Source organism: Ahaetulla prasina, chromosome 1 (assembly GCF_028640845.1).
Source record: "Ahaetulla prasina isolate Xishuangbanna chromosome 1, ASM2864084v1, whole genome shotgun sequence".
NCBI lineage: Eukaryota > Metazoa > Chordata > Lepidosauria > Squamata > Colubridae > Ahaetulla > Ahaetulla prasina.
Genome location: NC_080539.1, coordinates 297200846 through 297221305, shown reverse-complemented (window position 1 = coordinate 297221305; position 20460 = coordinate 297200846). Strand labels below are relative to the sequence as shown.

General features: G+C 38.8%; 2 protein-coding genes across 3 annotated transcripts in view; one reads left to right on the top strand and one right to left on the bottom strand.

Moving 5' to 3' along the window:
• The first annotated feature begins 2002 nt into the window (after positions 1-2002).
• Positions 2003-11544, top strand: PSMC3 (proteasome 26S subunit, ATPase 3). The gene is made up of 12 exons (XM_058161829.1): positions 2003-2378; positions 2579-2659; positions 3736-3861; positions 4661-4765; positions 6443-6505; positions 7235-7372; positions 7537-7680; positions 8299-8447; positions 9465-9561; positions 10081-10226; positions 11084-11165; positions 11316-11544. The coding sequence occupies exons 1-12, from the start codon at positions 2352-2354 to the stop codon at positions 11424-11426; spliced, it is 1269 nt and encodes a 422-aa protein (XP_058017812.1). The 5' UTR covers positions 2003-2351; the 3' UTR covers positions 11427-11544.
• Positions 11545-12424: 880 nt separating this feature from the next.
• Positions 12425-20460, bottom strand: part of LOC131187486 (transmembrane protein 178B-like) — a 34971-nt gene continuing 26935 nt past the window's right edge. For both annotated transcript variants that reach the window (XM_058161827.1, XM_058161828.1), the window contains exons 3-4: positions 18566-18703; positions 12425-15350 (exon numbers count right to left, since the gene is read on the bottom strand). In XM_058161827.1, coding sequence (XP_058017810.1) covers positions 15106-15350; positions 18566-18703 — 383 coding nt within the window. In that variant the 3' untranslated portion in view covers positions 12425-15105. The remainder of the gene's footprint in view (positions 15351-18565; positions 18704-20460) is intronic.

The window sequence follows — 20460 nt, the reverse complement described above, 5'->3', positions numbered from 1 at the left end:
TAATGAGCCACTGTCTTTGTTTTGCCTAAGTTTGTACCGACCCTGAACTATAACAACCTTAGTAAGGCTCCCCTTATTTGTGATAAAGAGAACCTAGTAACTTGCCCAAATATTCTAGGATATTTTCTAATTCCACAAACAGGCAATCATTTTGTTAATTTGACCTGACCATCTTTTTACTGATGTAATGCAGTAGAAAAGCAAGTGATGTATATTAACTGTTAATTTGTTAATGGAAAAATGGAAACATAGTCCCCAATAGGAAATGCACTGATTTTGTGTTTTAAGTATTCAATAAACATACTTTTTTACATAAACTCTCTGCAGTCCTATAAGCAGTAGCACTTTTAAAGACAAAACTATCAGCTTTTGTGATCAGTTTCTTTTAAACAGCTGAAAAATACTTTATAAAAACATAGATACCAAACGACTGCTCTCCAGGTTTATTGGGACTACAACCTGCAAGACAACTAAAAATACAAGCTTTCTTGATAAAGTTCTATGGAAACATATTTACCCCTTATCTGGATTTTCCACATTTTTGCTGCTAAATACTATTAGCTTCATCTTGTTCCTACCAATATCAAAAAGGAATATGAGTAAACAAATGTTGGTGCTTGTTTTCATATATTCCATAAAGTCATCGTGTGATATGTCCATGTAATAGAGTAATCATCTTTACATTCAGTATTTAGTTGCATCACCTTTAGTTGGAGTAACTGCAACCAGATTCTTCTTGTAATTGGTAATTAGGTAATTAGGATGGAGAAATTCTGCTTACCATAGCACCATCTTGTGATCTACTGGGAGCATTAGATTTTTAACAGATTTCTTTTTTTTAAAAAAAAAAAGAACAATTGTACCTGCAGCATCAAAAAGCCTTCAAAATTTAAAATATTTTATAGTTTGATTATTGTTTTTTTCTCTAGTAAGATTCTCTATCTCACACAAGGGCAGAATAGCTGAAATCTCTTAACACTTTCTTATACTTATACTTTCACACTGTAAAGCCAAGCGATTCCATTGGATGAGTGATTTCATTTTTAGGTTTTCATTGGCAGTAAAGCATTACAGGTGATCAGCCTTTCTCCCATCCACCCCTACACACACTTCCTGGAGTTAAAGGAGGAGACAAGGCAGTAATCCATGAAGGGGAAAGGAGGAGATGCTGCCTGGAGATAAATGGTGGTAAAAGAAACCACCAAGGCACACTATCGCAAGGAGGCAAATTTGATTTTACAAAACATTTCTTGCCTGACTAGGTGGTTCAGTGGCTAAGATACTGAGCTTGTAGATCAGAAAGGTGGGCAGCTCGGTAGTTCGAATCCCTAGTACAGGTCTCCTGCGTTAGCAGAGGGTTGGACTAGATGACTTCCAAGGTCCCTTCCAACTCTTACTGTTTACCAATGGTGGGTTTCAAATTTTTTACTGCCGGTTCTGTGGGCGTGGCTTAGTGGGAGTGGCATGGCTTAGTGGGCGTGGCAAGGGAAGGTTACTGCAAAATCCTCATTTCCTCTCAATCAGCTGGGACTCAAAAGGCAGGGAATAGATGGGGGCGGGACCAGTCAGAATTTTTACTACCGGGTCTCCGAACTACTCAGAATTTCCGCTACCGGTTCTCCAGAATTGGTCAGACTTTGCTGAAACCCACCTTTGCTGTTTACTGCCTTTGAGCACATGCTGAAACAGCTGAAGGTATCTGTCCAAGTATAAGATACAAGAACCAATAAGAACGCCAAATTGAGGGCATTCTTAGTCTTAAATTAGTGGGGTTGTTTTTTTTTTTCAAACTTGGTAACTTTTAAGATGTGAGAACTTCAACTCCCAGAATTCCCCAGTTAGCATGTGGGAATCGTTTGCGAAAGAAAAAGGGTTTTAAAAAAACTGAAAACCATGGGTTGAAATTTCAGACCAACACTGAAGGCGCGTAATCACGTCCGTGGTCCGCTCACACGGGTGGCGTTTTCTTACAGGCACCGAGAAAATCAGCCTTACGTGAAACCACGTGCCGACTCTGTCTATTTTTTATCTCTACGGGCTCAAGGCGGGCTTCCTCTCTTGCCCCTGACTAAGATGGCGGCGAGACCTCAGCCGCGGAACGGAGGAAATGCCATCCCTCAGCAAATTTGGACGCGATCACCTGATCAGGGCACCGCAACCTTGGTAGATTCGACAAATAGCTCCAAGTTAACTAATTAAATTGAAAGGGCGGCGGAGGGCCAACGCGGTGGCGATGCTAACAGAAAAAAGAGTTGGGTTTCACGGCAGAGGAGAGAACCCTTGTTTTTCTCCAGCGTGTGGTATCTGCTCCCCACAATTCAAAGATCAGCTCTTCTCCTGAGGGGAAAAAAATGGCGTCGGTTTGGGATGAGGCGGAGGTAAGTAAAGCCGGGGACGGTATTGTTGACTAGAATGAGGGGCCGGCGGGCAATATCGGTAGAGACAGCAGTCGCCTTGTGATGGGGGCGGGGGGGGGGGCTTGCAGAGATTTCCTCAGGGAGCGGGCCTGGCTGGGAAGGTCCGTGATCGGCAGAACCTGCCTGTTTGCCTTTTGCCATGACTGGCTATTTCTCTCTAGGATGGCATCGGGGAAGAGGTGTTGAAGATGTCCACGGAAGAGATCGTCCAGCGAACCCGCCTGCTGGATAGTGAGATCAAGGTCTGTTCAGCTGGGGTTTCCCGCCTTGGGAACCTGGGCGTAAAAGTTTCTCTTCTTCCCAGGGTGCCTACAAACTGTACCTTGATGAACGTATCTTTTCTTTTATGTACACTGAGAGCATAGGCACCAAGACAAATTCCTTGTGTGTCCAATCACACTTGGCCAATAAAAAATTCTATTCTATTCTATTTTATTCTATTCTATTCTATTCTACAAATTGTATTGGGTGCATTTGCGATTCGGGCCGGCTGAGTGTTTTATTTATTTATTCTCCCCACCCCCACTGTAAGGCCATACCATGTCCTCTAGGAATCTGTGTGAGGATTATGGCAGGCTGTAATAAGTCATAGAGGAGAAAGGGCTGCTAAATTAATAACTGGCTGCAAAGGAATACATGGTGTGCCAATAGATCATTAGGTGACTAGTGGGATGGCAGAAGTGGTGGAGCTGGTGGTGGCAGTGAGGTTTGGAAGAACTCGTCATAAAACCTGGGACAGATGTATTACTTTTGGTTTGGAGGAACTCAGCATATATCCTGTGTCATATTTATTACTATTTTTAAAATGTTGTTAAGCTGCATTTTTAATGCACTATGGGTTGCATAATTATGATGTAATCTATTTAACAGTCAGCCGTTCAACCCAATTCTAAATTTTTTCACTGAGCTAACGGGTACAAAACTTAATTTGGTTCATGGAAAGTTCACCCATTCTGGCATATTCCCACAAGCTGTATCACCTATCTTTGGGCAATACTGTAGTAGTGTTGTGGGTATGAAATAAAATGGCCTTTATTTTGTATTTCCTTTATCACATTTACTGATTCTCATGCAGTTTTCATAAGAACTTGCTTGCTACGGAATATTTTTAAAATAATTGCTGATTTGGTTTTTCCTCAGAAAATGAATTCCACAAAACCAAGTTTTGGTTGGTTTGGTTAAAACCAAGTTATTTTGTTATTTCATTTTATTTTTGATTCATTTGGTTCCTAGCATTTCCCCCATTTTCATTATCTTCTTCCAGATTTGCAGGAAAGCTAATAATTGTTTTTTAAGAATAATTGTTCTGGATTTTCAGATCATGAAGAGTGAAGTACTAAGAGTAACTCATGAGCTACAAGCAATGAAAGACAAGATTAAAGAAAACAGTGAAAAGATCAAAGTGAATAAAACTCTGCCATACCTTGTATCCAATGTCATAGAGGTATGTTTCTTATAATATAATATATAGCCTATAGAATCTATATTATAAGTTTTGTGTGAGTGAATTCCTTGAAGAAAAGAATAGGAAATGGGGTGTGCAAAATGAGATTATTATAATTTGGTCCTGCTTAAAAAAGAGATCACTTTTTAATAATCTTACTTGATAGTCTTTCTTGGTATAATTTCTCAGCTGCAACCCAAAAGACTTATGAAAGAAAATAATGAGTGTTATTTCAGAGTAAGCATATCAGTGATTACAATCAAATCAGGAATCTTGTTTTTTAAAAAAGAACTCAGGAAAATGTTGGAAGCAATGATTCTTGTGGGATGATGCTAAATTGCAGACACAAGAGTCACATTTGTTTCTATCTTGTTAACCTGGCTGTTTTCAGAGAAAGGTAAATATAAAAATTGCATGTTTTTATAGTACAGGTAGGCTTTTATAGGTGAAGTTGATTTTGTAAACATTCCCCTTTCAGGAACAAACAAAATCACTACCACAATTCGCTTCTTAGGCTAAAATAAGTGATCTGCCTAATTACACCAAGATTTATAATAAGTAGATGATTTTATTACTTTATAGTTTATTTATCCATTTATTTCTGTGAGGCCCCTGCTTTCCTCAACGAAAGAATCACTTTTTGAGAGATAGGTCTATAACATTTTGAAGCGCTTGTAGGAGAACTTCTGCATTAGACTGACTAAAATCTAGTGCCTTTGTGTGACAGGAGTACATTGTGATAAAATTATATGCTTCACCAATATAATTATGTCTGCATCTGATTTTTTTTCATCTTTAGCTGCTGGATGTTGACCCCAATGACCAGGAAGAAGATGGAGCAAATATTGATCTTGATTCACAAAGGAAGGGCAAGTGTGCTGTCATAAAAACCTCTACTCGACAGGTGAAAGCAGCATAACAGTGCTTTTAATTATATAAACATATGTTGCCTTATGTTGAATTTATATTTTACTGAATTTATATTTTATAAATTCCACACAAAAATAGTTTGTTGCTAAAGGGGAAGCAATATCCTCCGTCCCATAATTGGGTACACCAGGTTGCCCTGATAGACCAATTTTGACAGAAAAAACACTTGATGTTGCCTTATATTAATAAGATTCAATTCAGTGTTGACCGTTCTAACTGGCCGGGGCTCTCAACAATATGTGCTAGTTGACATCTTTCTCACTAATAATGCCTAGAATTGTATATAATTTCTTGAACATGGAAAAAACAGTTGATCAACAGATTAACAGAGTTGGAAGGGACCTTATAGGTCACCTAGTCCAACACACACACACACCCTGGCTCAAGCAGGTGATCCTACACCATTTCTGACAAATGACAGTCCAATCTCTTCTTGAAAGTCTCAAGTAATGAAGCTCCCACAACTTCTGAAGGCAAGCTGTTCCATTGGTTGATTTTTCTCACTGTCAGAAAGTTCCTCCTTATTTCTAGGTTGAATCTCTCCTTGGTCAATTTCCATCCATTATTCCTGTCTGGCCTTCAGGTGCTTTGGAAAATAGCTTGACCCCCTCCTCTCTGTGGCAGCCTCTCAAATATTGGAATACTGCTATCATGTCTCCCCTGGTCCTTCTCTTCCTAGACTAGCCATACCCAGTCCCTGTAACTGTTCTTCATATGTTTTTGTCTCCAGTCCCCTAATCACCAGAGGTGGTTCTCCTCTGCACTTTTTCCAGAGTCTCAACATCTTTTTTACAGTGTGGTGACCAAAACTGGATGCAGTACTCTAGGTGTGGTCTTACTAGGGCTTTATAGAATGGTATTAGTACCTCACTTGATCTTGATTGTATACCTCTTAATGCAGTTTAGGATTGCGTTGGCTTTTTGGGCTGCCGCTGCACACTGCTGGCTCATATTTAGACCCAAGGTCCCTCACAGTCACTGCTATTAAGCCTGGTTTCACCAAGTTTATATGTGTACTTTTGGTTTTTCTTACCTAAGTGTAGGACTTTACTTTTCTCTACATTGAATTTCATTTTGTTAGATAGTTGAGTGATACTCTTATGTGGTTTGATTTGGTGAATCTCATGAAATTCATGTCGAAATTCATCTTCTCCTAGTGGACATCGTCCAGATACACATCCTTCAGCTTCCAGATTTCTCAGTAATGGCCATGCTTAAGAATTCTACAGTTTACTTATCTAGACTACGAGGTGTCCAGCTTGAATAAGATTAGTCAGGATTGTAGTGTGATCTGCTAAAAACCCTCTTTGTGTTCCCACTCAAGGATGTGCTTAAAATGTATGAATTCAGACATACAGAATTAAGTTTTAAACTGAAATGTTCTATTTTGGTTTCTGTCATTTTAAGGTTATATGTTAGATGTAGAATATTTTTTAACCTCTTTGTGCCTCTCTGCATAGAAAGGTAAAGTTGAAATAAATACTGTAACTAAAATAAACTATTTTGTTCTTAACAAGCATCTGCAATTTTAATTTAGGACATCCAACATCTAAAGTGATAATCGCCGCTAGTTCACAAAATAAGGTATGCGAACAATTCTGGTAAGATTTAGGCCAAGCTGAAAACATTTTTGTTGCTTCTTCTTCAACAGACTTACTTTTTGCCTGTGATTGGATTAGTTGATGCTGAAAAGTTAAAGCCTGGAGATCTAGTGGTAAGTAGTTACTATACTGCACAAGAATGAATAACCAAATATACACCTTGATTTTAAAAACAAAGCAACTTCATAGATAACCCCACTGTTCCTATTACTTTCACAGTATTTGTAAACTTGCTTCTTCCAGTTAACCCTTATGACTGTGCAGTATTTATTCAGTCCTTAGTAGGCCTCTCTTGCAATGTGGTTGGAAAGTATGCTGATCAGTAGTTTCAAGTTTGGCAGATAAATGAATTTGGATTGCAAACACCTATAGTTCTTTAACAGACAAACAACCTAGTATTGTTTTAATAATATAGAATGCACTTTCTATGTCTGAATCTTGACATATTTAATTTCGGCTGTAATTTAAATTACCATTTTGTTTTGTACCATCTACTGCTTTTCTCTCATCTCAAAGCTGTTTAATGCCTTAAAACAAGAACAAAAAAGCTGACATCTTTCTCATTTTAATAGAATAAATTGATACAATAGTGCTCATCACATTTAATGTTCTGAAATAATAGCTTTAAGGGCAAATTTAATATTTCTCAAGCGACTGGGAATAATGTATTCTGCGCTCTTTTTTTTCCTCCCCTGCCTTTTCATGTTTCTATGTAGTGAATCCATTTCGTGTATAATAGGAGTAGAGTTCTCCACCCTCTTAATAACTGCATGAGTAAGATGTGAGAAAAATGGGGGAGAGGTACAATTTAAAAAAGCATTTTTGTGGATTTCTGTTCGCAGGGGGTGAACAAAGACTCCTACCTGATTTTGGAAACCTTGCCCACAGAGTATGACTCAAGGGTGAAAGCCATGGAAGTGGATGAGAGACCTACAGAGCAATACAGTGATATTGGAGGGCTAGATAAACAAATCCAAGAGGTAAGGAGAGGCTACTAATTCCATTTCTTTGGCTTAATATTTACAGAGCTTTGAAAACATTTTAGGTGTTTTTAAAATGTTAACCTGTTCTGTAAGGAAGATTACAGAGCCAGCAGGGATTTAGCAGTTAAGAAGATTATTTCATTTACTTTTTATTTCTACAGCTGGTAGAAGCGATAGTTCTGCCAATGAATCATAAAGAAAAATTTGAAAACCTGGGAATCCAACCTCCTAAAGGGGTGCTCATGTATGGACCTCCAGGAACAGGAAAGACTCTCTTGGCCAGAGCTTGTGCTGCACAGACAAAGGTAAAATTGATGTGCTTACTGATGGCTTCTCGGAATTTATGGAATGCTTCAGGGTTTCTTTTTTTAAAATTAAAGACAGCGTACTGACAGTGAACCTAGTCCCTTAATTTTTAATTTAGTATTTACACTATTCTGTGTCTTTGTCAGGTTTCTAATAGCTTTTTTGTGCTCTACGAAAATTTATTTTCTGCACTGGTTAGCTTGTTTTGGACTTTGGTCTCTAACATTTTAAAATGGCTACAAAGAAACTGAATTTAGAAGACAGATCTCAAGACAATAAGGAGCCTACAAACCAAACTTCAGGAGGAGGAGTTAAAGGAACTGTAAACGATTGTTTGAAGAAGAGGAGAGTAAAGGGAAATGGGTTAGCAGTCCACAAAAAGCATGTGACGATTTTTTTTTTCTTAAAGCAGTGCTAGATTCCCTCTTGCAGAAATGTTGGGAACTGGATGGCCACCTGTGATTTAGTTGTTTCCATATTGAATATGGGGCTGAACTAAATTACTCCAACATTATAGATTGCAAATATTACCTTTAATACCATTTCTGTTATTACCTACAGTACTACACTAAAGCAGAATATAGAGTACACATATCTTATTTCTTGCCTTGTTTTAGGCTACATTCTTGAAACTAGCTGGTCCACAATTGGTGCAGATGTTTATTGGTGACGGAGCCAAGTTGGTCCGAGATGCCTTTGCATTGGCCAAGGAGAAAGCACCTTCTATCATCTTTATCGATGAACTTGATGCCATTGGCACAAAGAGGTAAGAGCTGGATTCTCGGTCTACAAGTTTTGAGTTAGAGCTGGCATTTTTTATCTATCCCAACTATGGCAGTGGTATTCCTTTAGAGATCAGTTCTTAATTAGTATCACCCCCAACTCTTCAAGAATATACTGTATACATTTTTCGATCTACAACTTGCATGTGGTAGGAAACAATTTTCAGAGGCTTATATATGCTATAGGCTAGCTACTATAATAGTAAGATCGGGTAATAATTGGGAATTCTTTGTTTATGAAATGCAATGTAAGGTTTGCAGTAAAGTCCAGTGTGAAGTGTACCTACTGAATAGCAACCGCTTACGACCAATTACGAGACAGTCCATTCCGTTACTGCCATCTGCATTTTTATTCAGTCAGTGTTCTGCAGCTTTGAACATGTTCAACTCATTGAGATGCTTTTAGACTTTTTTCTCAAGGGACCCAGATTCTCTTTTATTGGTTTCTCTTTGCTGCTCTGTTCAAATTTGTTATGGCTTAATGCTCTTGGATGGAAGAGCAAAATACAGAAAGGGACAGAAACTATTAAGAGTCACTGCATTTTGCCCTCTGTTCTACAGCTGTAGCTCTGTCTTGAAATCTAGATACGTGGCTCCTTGTAACATCTATTTTGAGGTGGAAGAAGGCAGTGTTCATTTGAGGTTTTTTTTCTTATGGTTGCCAGTCATAATTCTAAATGTACATTGGCAACAATGTATGTAAAATTAAATATCTTTGGCTCAGTGGATGTCAACTGAAGGACAAAATTCTATGGCCTCAGCATAGAGGAATACAGTAGATTAGACCCCCTTCCTCTGTTAGTTCCTTACTGCTGATATAGGAGGATACAATATTTACATACAAACATGGTATGCGAAGTACATAGGCTGTGAGAACATGGAATGATTTTTGTTGTTATTACTTCAAAGTAGTGTTTTAATTAAGTCTATATATATTTCTACATAAAATGGTAATAAAAAAGAAAATAGGTAATAAAAAATAAATCTGTTTTTCCCACTAGATTTGACAGTGAAAAAGCTGGTGATCGTGAAGTACAGAGGACCATGTTGGAATTGCTTAATCAGCTTGATGGGTTTCAACCCAACACACAAGTCAAGGTAACTCTTTGCCTACCATAAATATAGGAAGCAGTTCTGTGACCAAATAATATTTGTAAACAGTTATTATAGAGTAGCTTTAGAAATCAGATTGGTGACCAAGCTGAAGTTTTTTTAATAGCTTTGAGTCATTATTTTTAAAATATTTTATTAGTCTGTGGTGCAGGATGAACAGGGCTAGAATGTTAATCTTTTTTTGAAGAGTAGGGAGCTTTGAAGTGAAAAGATATATATACCATATTACAATTCATCCGGGGGTTACATGAAAGCTAAGGACTCCTTGGATCTATTACCATAATTTAATAGTTGTACTATATAGAATGTGTGTCTGCCCAACTACAAAGTATTATTTATTTATTTATTTATTTATTTGCATTTATATCCCGCCCTTCTCCGAAGACTCAGGGCGGCTTACACTATGTCAAGCAATAGTCTTCATCCATTTGTATAATTATATACAAAGTCAATTTATTGCCCCCCCAACAATCTGGGTCCTCATAAAGTATGTCCTTTATCCAGGTGATTGCTGCAACCAATCGTGTTGATATCCTAGATCCTGCTTTACTACGCTCAGGACGGTTAGATCGCAAGATTGAATTCCCAATGCCCAATGAAGAGGCCAGAGCCAGGATTATGCAGATCCATTCACGCAAAATGAATGTCAGGTATTAAACAGAAGGGGAATATTATTTGGATGACATTGGCTATGCTATGAATTATGGAATCATTTTATTCAGAGTATGCCATAGTTACCGTATTTTTCGCGCTATAAGACACACAGAACCATAAGATACACATTAGCTTTAGAGGAGGGGGAAAAAAATCTGTCTCTGCCTTCCAGCATCCATCCGGTATTCATCTGGCTAGTGTCCTTGCAGCAAACAGCCTGGTCAGCTTCAGCACGTTATTGTAGTCCCAGCACATGGCTTGTTAGGATTCTGCTCCATTGCGCCCACCGTTGGTGATCCCTGCCGCCTAGAACAGCTGATCGGCAGTATTACAGGAGGATGATCCAACTGCCAATCAGCTGCCCGGTGAACTGAGCTGAGCTGCTGCCGCCACCAGGGGAACACTGGAGCATTTGCCACCACACCAACACACACACACCGCCGCAATATTCGCTCTATAAGACACAGACATTTCCACCCACTTTGGGAGGGTGACGCGGGAGAAGTGCATCTTATAGTGCAAAAAATATAGTTGCCTCTGAATATGGCATTAACTAAAAACTATTACACTTTTTCTGAATTTTAGCTATTTTGTGAAAAGCAAGTTTCTAAACTATATGACTATGAAGATAGTACTAAAATATTACAGTAATAAAAACTGAGCTGCCACAACAAAGGTTGAATGTTAGATTCAGGGGTTAGGTCATGTCTTAATTTCTTGTCCTTCCCTGTTTCTAGGAATATGAAAATAAAGTAAGGGCAAATTGGTATCGTTTATGTGGATTATATTCAACATTAAGTCTTATATCTTTCCCACTGAGGTTGGTTTTTAATGAAACTCTTGTTCTCTGCAGTCCTGATGTGAATTATGAAGAACTGGCACGATGCACAGATGACTTCAATGGTGCACAGTGCAAGGCTGTGTGTGTGGAAGCGGTAAGTAGGTTTGGTCAGTTTCCAGTGGAAATCTGTTTTTTTCCCCCTAACTGCTGACCTATGGAGACTTTGTGCAACAAAAGAGTTATAGTTTCTTATGTCAGCTATATTGAATTTTTGCTGAATTATTTTTTCCCCTTCTTGGGTCAGGGAATGATTGCCCTTCGGCACGGAGCAACGGAACTAACCCATGAAGATTACATGGAAGGAATTTTGGAGGTGCAGGCCAAGAAAAAAGCCAATTTGCAATATTATGCCTGATTTTTGCTCCTAAATTGAATTTTAAAGCCTTGATACAAAAAGTTCAGAGTTGTAACTTTTGCAACTGAGTTCCTTGTGTGAACTTTCACTTATGAAAAAAATAAATTAATAAAAAATGTTTCCTCTGAGACTGCTGTTATATTTGGTTGAAGATGGAGAACAAATATTAATTATGCAGGATATTCATGTATATGAAACCTCTTTCATTAATATCTTAAAACACCAACATGTGTACAACCGATGTTATCTCTTGCTTTTGTGCTTGAATCTTTGGTACACTTCCACAATTTGTCTTCGGTTGTTAACAATTAGCGTTTCAGGTCTTACATATAGGATTCTGAAAACACTTATATAAATTTTCAACTAAAGACAAAATCTGTAAACCATTTGATATGAAACTATATTTCTTTTTAACTCTGAGGTAAAACTTAGCTTTGTTTTTTTTTTTCATTTAAATTGAAGGTGCAATAAGGAGCCAAAGATTTCTGCAGGGATTGGGAATATCTCAAATTTATAACCTATGTGTATAAAGAGAGAGGTTAACGGTCCTTGAAGTAGATACCATCTAGAACAAGAGATGTATCTATTTCTGTCACCACAGAACAAAATTTTCTCCTTTGTTATCTCTGTTCGGCTGTGGCCTGAAAAAGCGTATTGATGCCTGAGCATTCTCATTGGTAAAAACCAGAATTGGACTTCTTTGCAGTTTCTTTGATCCCATTTAGTACTCTTGTCCAAGGCTCAAACAATTTTTGGGGCTAGTTTCCTGCTTTGAATATGAATACACACATACATACATACACTTGAGGATTTTTAATGTCATTTGCTATGTTAATTTGGTATATATTCATTGATACCTTTCACTCATCTTTTATTTTATTTGTGTGTTGTTAAAAGATGGATTCTCCTCCCACCCCCCACCCCCGTTGCATTAGTTTTCTATTTGAACAAAGGTTTATTCATCGAGAAATGTTTTTTACCTCTAATGTTCTCTCTGATGTGATTTGATAGCACTTTCTCAGATTTGACGCACAAGATATATCTAACATCTATTGCATTTTTAAAGTAATATCTGGCATTTTGGAAACAACTGATCCTCTTGATTCTCCCTTTTTCTTGAACAAGTGATCTCATTTTCTTTAAAATTTCTTTAATCCTTTTTATCGTAGCTTTATGGGTGCCCTTTCCTATCAGTTCAATCACTTTTTGACAGGACCTTAGTACTCCCTAAGTCCCTAGGGAGAGTCTCAGTTATCCAGGTCATGGTGCTCTCAAACATGCTTTTCAAAAGGCAACTGGACTTCTTTGGTTTTTTCTCTTGAAAACAAACTGGGGAAGAGAAACATTTTCAAGGAAAACAAGAAAATTCAGTTGCCTCTAAGTCTACAATCATTCCTTTTATGGTTAAACCCTTAAATTGTCTTTTAAGGATATAAAAACATGTTTTTGTGATGGTTGGAACATTGTTTTTTATAGATGTTTTTATTATGGAAGGGTGATTAGCAATAGCATTTAGACTTATATACCACTTCATAGTGCTTTGCAGCCCCCTCTAAGCAGTTTACAGAGCCAGCATATTTCTCTCAACAATCTGGATCCTCATTTTACTGACCTCAGAAGGATGAAAGATTGAATCAACCTTGACCCTGTTGGGATTGAACTGCTGGCCGTTGATAGACCATGCAATATGCATTCTAATCCCTGTGCCACCATTGCTCTCTTAAAGTCTTTTATAGGTGCCCATTGAATTTCATTGCCTATCTGAAAATCACTCTTATTAGAAAAACATAAATGTTTTTCATTTGGCGGCATCTTACAGATAATAACTCTATAAGTTTATGTGAAAATGCTGATTTGTTGGAATATATGCTATCATTGACAAGTAGGCTGATAGCTCCTCACTAAATAGCCTCCAATGTATTACAGTAAATCATCAGTTCCTGCTTCTCTTCTGTTCACTTGTTATGTTGAGTACATATGTAATTGGTAGACTACAGTTTGCTTACCTGGTCAGATAAATTATGTAAAACATTAAGAGGGGAGGAAAAGTCAGCTCCTTATTCTGCTGTCAAATTGGTCCTGATTACAAATGCCTGTTTATCTTGAGATTTGGTTCCCAGGACTGATACTTTTCATCCCATGATGCTTCCTTATTCCTGTAGAGCAGTGGTTCCCAACTTTTTCTTGTTTGAGGCACAACCTTTTCTTGTTTGAGGCACCCTTGGAAAGCCTTTCAAAAGTTCCCGGCACCCTTATAAGGAAATAGATATTTAAAATCTCCGTAGCTCAAAAGTTCCCGGCACCCTCAAAAGATCTCACGGCACCCCTTAGTGCCGCGGCACACTGGTTGGGAACCACTGCTGTAGAGATACTAAATAGGATGTAACAGGGTTTTGTTTTGCAGCTGTAACACGTAGAAGAAATCAAAAGCCAGAGAATTGCTCTTTTAACGTAACCAAGCCTTTTAATTTAATGCCTCTTGAAATGTACAACTTCCATTTAAAAATCACACTTGCCATGAATACATTAACTTTAGCACTGAGTAATTAATTACATGCCACTTCAAAATACAATGTAAACAGCCCTTCAACAAAGGGTTCTGTGCAGTCTTTGGGGGAGACAGTAAAGAAGTACAATGAGGAAAGACCAGGGCTTCCCTTCAGCACCATTGTTGATGTTCCTGAGTTAGGCTCAGCTTGTTAATTATCTGTATACTGTGGATCCCTCTTATGAGTTATGCCTCCTTATGGGTTACAAGAGAAAATGTCAGATTTTTAGGGTCTGTGCTCCTTTTCCAAAACAAAGTTTCTTCTGTATTCTGGAAGGATTGAAAGTGGACCATAAATCTTTAGGTTGCCTTTTAGAGCAGCTACACGATTTGAAGAGTGGCCCTGGCTCCCTGACTCACTTCACTTGCGATTTTTTCCCCCTTTGCAAATGCACATAGGGGTCTTACTTCAGTCAACAAGATCGTTGCAAGGGAGCAAAGGACCACATCAGATTTGTGCAACCCTTGAACTGGTTCCACTGTTTGGGTGATTACATCATTGCAACTTGCCCCCTTGTGGAAATATTCTTTTAAGCATCTGAAGGTCTAATACGCACTTTACTCCAAGGTACTTAATGCATATTTGACTTCCAGAACTAACAAGATACAGATACTGAACAGCCTGGATTTGAGAATATTTCCCTCTCTTGAATGTTTAAAGCCTTCATCTGGACCAAGGATTTCTGCAGGGTAACGAGCCAATTCCAGCATTGGGTCTCTGCTCAAAAGAGAATCAGTTCTGAGACTGGACTGGGCAGATTGTTTTCCTTGGCTTTCCCTTCTAATTGACCTTCCAGTTCTTGGAAATAAAACTCCTTGGCATCAAACAGAATTCACACTGGCTTCTGCTCCTAAGAAAAAGCTGATGCCGTTTAAACGATCAACAGGTCTTATAGCACCACAAGCCTATTTAACAGAAAACTGCCTCGTAGAAAAAACAGGACTAAGAATTAACCCAGGCGGTTGATGTGAATTCAGAAACAGGCAGACAGAAGAATCACGGGCTGGCATTCCTCCAGGACTTTGCCAAAGCAACCCCTTAGTTCCAACCTGGTTTGCAGATCTCAAAATGTCCACACTGTGTTCTGGTAACGGGCGGTGGGCTAATAAGACTCGCTGGTATTCTCCACATCACACAGCTCCATTTTCCTGTCTGGGTTTCTGTACAACAGTCCGAGGGGTATTGAGAGAGGGAGCGAGGGTGCATAAGAATCCGGCCAGCAGCGTCAGTCCCAGGCCACCCCAAGCGCAGAACATGGACCAGCCATAGCCATGGCTGATGTCTTCTGGTAATCCGTAAACGTACCGAGGGTAGCGAGACAGCTCAAAATTTATCCCTGCCACGCACGTGCAAAGGGAAATGATACAGCATGTCCCTGAAAAGGAGGAGAAGAGAGAGAGAGAAAAACCAAGAGCAATGTGTAACATCTTTCCTGCCAAAGGCAGAATCAGGCATGTGAAGCTGCCAGTTTTTATCTTTGTCAGCAGCCTAAAAAAATACAGAAATGAAATAACTTTCTTGTACAGGCAGATTCCTGATTTTTCCTCAGGCTCATTACTCTTTGATTCCTGCCCTTTCCTTGGCATGCAGCTGTCTTGACTGACTGGGCGTTTTTACTGCTGTTTTGGATTCTTTGATCTTTACATTGTGAATATTTGTCTGCAAGGAGATCCACAGGCTATAGTCCCAAAAGTCAAAATGGCTGTGATGGCACAGTGGAAACTCGCCCATTTTTGTGTGTGTGTGTGTTGCACATGCAGTGGACATTTAAATATAAGGTTAAGCCTCAATCACACTGTTGTGGCCACCATTGACTTTTGGGACCATATTTTGTAGACACCCTGCTTGTCTGAACTCTCCTGTCAACTATTGTTCCTTTAAAGTCAGCCTGCATGTTAATCTGGCCACACAAAAGCTGGACCACAATACACTCGGTAAAAGCACTGTAATATTCAGATTTTAGGTTCTGGGGATTACTGTAAAAACTTTCAAGGAAAAAGATTGACCATATGACACAACTGCAGTACTTCTATACTCCCTATAAGCAGCAATTTCATGAAAAGCCACTAACCTCTGTATCATCTTAACAATCTAAATGCTAGTAATAAATAAAGAGAACACACAGTCTTTGTGGTATTACTCTCTTATTTTGGTAAATAGAAACACTCCTACATCTCAGTAGTTAGTAGTATTTGTTGACATCAGTCCCATGTAGTTTTGGTCAGCTAAAACCACCATTTTTTTTTTAAAAAAAAGTATTCATATGCTTTGATGTTATAAAACTCAAAATGTACTTTATACATAAATATGCATCTGTGCTAATTTTAAAATTTACAGAAATAGGATTCTTTCGTTACTGCTTTGATCCATGCAATTTTGTTCCAACCTGAAATGCATGAGATCTGTTTCTAATTTTGTTATAAATCCATTGACACAGACAAATTATCTGGTGCTTTAATCATTTTGTTTGTCATTACTTGCCAGGTAAATAAATACAATACTTTTTTTCAACAGTGGCCAAACATTGCTTCATTTTTCAATTAAGAGGTTTAACCATCCAAACCTGTCAATATGAAAATGGTAGGTAGGTAGTTTAGTGCTTGTTCTCTTCCTTTTGAACTGTCAACTCTTTAACTGCCTGCCCCACACAGCTATGCTTTTAATAATCATCAGATTGTACTGTTTGTATTAAAGTAGTGAGTTAATTTCTAAACCAGTGACCATTGATAAGTATAAATGTTTGGTTGCTTTTTATTTTATTAGTTTGTATTTTTCGTTTGTGCTTGCATTTTCTGGTTTTTTATTTTTTTAAAAAAAACAAACATTGTTTAGTTCATTTTTAATTAAATTAAATTTTTAGTTAAAGTTAGTGGGGGGAAATGAAGTTAAATTAAAAAATTTAAAACCTTCGGACTCTCAGCCATGAACAAAGCACGGCATTTTTTCCCTAAATTTGAGGTATGAGTTAATGCAAAGGAGGGGCAATGAGAGGAGACTTTTTAATCAGTACTTTAAAAAGATAGTCTGTCTTCTGGCTATAATTCTAAAATATGTGTCCCTTTCCCTTCATACTAGGGAAAGATTAATCATGTATTAATTCCTGCCTCTAACTACAGCTTATAGCACAGCCATAAGGGAGTGTTAAAAACCTAACAACCCTAGAAAGGGAGACAGGAAACAAATTATATCACAGAGGCAAGCTATTCAGTTGATGCAAAACATTTACAGCTGTGGCTTCAATGAGATGTGGCCTTCCAACAATTGCCTCTGGACTTCCATAGAAAACTCTGAAGCCTTTACTTCTTCCTGCAAACCATGCTATAACTTTGAAAGATTGCTTTATCTCTTATGTACAATGAGAGCATATGCACCAAGACAAATTCCTTGTGCATCCAATCACGCTTGGCCAATAAAAAATTCTATTCTATTCTAGAGATGGACAATGTGGGGATTCCCTTAGTTCTGCACGGCAACTCCCAGCATCCATTAAAATAGCTAGATTAGCAAAGGCTAGTGAGAATCGGGGATCTGTGACATCTGCAGAGGTAAGCGATGCCCATGTGTAATCTTTAAGGAGAGGAAAACCTTGTATCTAGCAAGGAAACCCAAAGATGCTTTTTCAAGAGGCAACTGGGCTTTCTTGTTTTTCTTTGAAGATGTTTCACTTCTCATCCAAGAAGCTTCTTCAGCTCTGACTGGATGGTGGGGAATGGAAGGATTTGTATTCCTTGTAGATAGCTGGTCATTTGTATTCTTTTAGAGAGTTTTTGAGGCCACTTGGAGGTTTACCTGGGTCACTTGAGTAGTGCAAATGGGTGTGGAGCCTTCTTGGAACTGCTGAAAAGACTGCATTGTAGACTAGAGATAGATGATGTTGTATCCCTCCCCCTCTATTGAGAGAGGGCTGTTCAAAATTGACAACCCAGTGCTTTCAGCAGTTCCAAGAAAGCAACACACCCATTTGCACTACCCAGGTGACCCTGAGGACCCAGATAAACCTCCAAGTAGCCTCAATGACCCTCTAAAAGAATGCAAATGACCAGCTGTCTGCAAGGAATATAAATCCTTCCATTGCCCACCATCCAGTCAAAGCTGAAGAAGTTTCTTGGATGGAAGCAAAACATCTTCACAGAAAAACCAGAAAGTCCAGTTGCCTCTTGAAAAACCACCTTTGGGACAACCATGAATCTCCATAAACATTTAGCAAAGGAACCAGCAGCATTACTCTCTCTTCATGCCCACGAATCAACATTGTGCTAGATTTCTACATATTTAACTGGCATGGAAAGTTTAAGTTGACAGTATATTAGGTGAACACTATTATTGTGTTAATTCATTCCTTTGAAAATTCTCGAAACATTTTAAAGTTGGTCAAAAAATATTTGAGTTGGTACAAGTACCATAGAGTTGGAAATGACCAAATGACAGATGATGACGGAACAAAGAATGGCATTCTGGCTTCCATGTTCTTTTCGTCTATGTACTCCATTACTCTGTTAATGCATGGATTCATTGCATAAAATGCATAATACAAATGCCAGGATTATATCCAAAAATATTTTGAACAATAATAATTTTTGAAAAAATTACCTCCCATAAGGAAGAGCAGTCCAGCTACATATTGCATGAGCTCATGCTGTTGACAGCAACCCAGCATGCCAATGATCCATCCAAAGAGGATTATGGACACCGCCATACCGATGAAGCCAGCTGTCATTCTCCGCAGGTCTGAGGGGAGGCATTGTTGGTGCATGGAAGAAAGAAGAGGGAGAACAGAAGAGGAAGAAAACCCACAGAGAACCATGTGGACAACTTCAGGGCAGTCTTTTCAAAGCTGACTCCCTCTAGATGTATGTGGGCTACAGCTGTAGTCCCAAAGGTGTTTTTTCAAGCGGCAAATGAACTTTCTGAGTTTTCTTTGAAGACGTTTCACTTCTCATCCAAGAAGCTTCTTCAGCTCTGACTGGATGGTGGGGAATGGAAAGATTTATTCTCCTTGCAGACACCTGGTCATTTGCATTCTTTTAGTGAGTTGTTAAGGCCACCTGGAGATTTATCTGTGTTGTCAGAATTGTCAGGCAAATGGGTGTGGCGCCTTCTTGGAACTGCTGAAAGGACCGTGTTGTAGACTGGAGATAGATGGTGTCCTATACCAACTCCTCTGTTGAGAGAGGGCTGTTCAGTTTTCACATTGATGGCCTCTTTGACCCATCTTTCAAACCAGAGATCGTCTCTGTCCAAAATGGGTCTTCAAAAGAGTGGCCTTTGTCTTTTAAATGCAGATGGACTACTGAATCTTGTCCTGATGGGTTTGTGCTCCTATGTTGTGCCATGCGTTTATGACGTAGTTGTTTTGAAGACACCCATTTGCCTGATAACCCTGAGGACACAGATAAACCTCCAAGTGGCCTCAATGACTCTCTAAAAGAATGCAAATGACCAGCTGTCTGCAAGGAGTATATATCAGGGGTGAAATGCTCCCAGTTCGGACCGGCTCGTGCGATCAGGTAGCGATGGCAGCTGCTGGTTTGGAGGACCGGTAGCAAAAATCCCTGCCTCCCCCCACCTCTGCTGAGCCGTACCATCAGCAGAGGTTTGTGGGGTTTTTTTACTTTTAAAAGCTGGTTTTTCTTCAGCCGAAACATGCCTTTAAAAGTAAAAAAAAAGCCTTTGAGGATCCCACCCCTTAGCTGAGATTGGTAGAGCCTTTAAACTTTAAAAAAAAAAATTAAACTCTCCTCTGGCAATCTCACCTGAGTTTCTCATCAGCAGAACCTTACTTGTACTCTTACTTGTAGAAAACATGTTTTCTACAAGTAAAAGTAGAGATTCTAAGGCACTTACCTGATTACTGATGAACGCATGGCTTTTTTCCCAGCCTGAAAGCAGTTTCACTTTCAGCCCAGACAGAATCAATTGCTTAGCTAATCTATTTCCTCAGTGATCAACTAATGCTGGCTGGCTTTGCTGGCTGAGGAACTCTGGGAATTGAACTCCACAATAAAATAAAATAAAATAATAAAATAAAATATTTATGCAGCTTTCTGAGATTTGGTGTGTTTCTGTAGTGTTTCACTCTAACTATACAAACACACAAAATCTCAGAAAGCTGTATGTGGCATTTTATGTATGTGTGTGTGTGTGTGTGTCGTGTTGTGTGTGTGTAAAGTGTGAAAGTTGGTTTTTGAGCTTTTTGTGGCTGTGTGAAGTGTGAAGTGCAGCTGCTTTTACACTGCGTGTGAGTCAGTTGTGTTGTGTGTGTGTAAAGTGTGAAAGTTGGTTTTTGGTACCTCATTGTTTTTTATACTTTGTTTATTATTTTTATTATTTATTGTTATTGGCCACGCCCACCCAGACATCTGACCACCAAGCCATGCCCACCAATTAAGCCACGCCCACATAACCGGTAGGGAAAATTTTTAGATTTCACCCCTGATATATATCCTTCCATTCCCCACCATCCAGTCAGAGCTGAAGAAGCCTCT

Excerpts from the sequence above, each read along its gene's own strand:
- PSMC3 (XM_058161829.1), top strand. The coding sequence starts at position 2,352 with ATGGCGTCGGTTTGGGATGAGGCGGAG. Across the intron at positions 3,862-4,660 it reads TTGTATCCAATGTCATAGAG|CTGCTGGATGTTGACCCCAA; the intron begins GTATGTTTCTTA and ends TTTCATCTTTAG. Across the intron at positions 7,681-8,298 it reads CTTGTGCTGCACAGACAAAG|GCTACATTCTTGAAACTAGC; the intron begins GTAAAATTGATG and ends GCCTTGTTTTAG.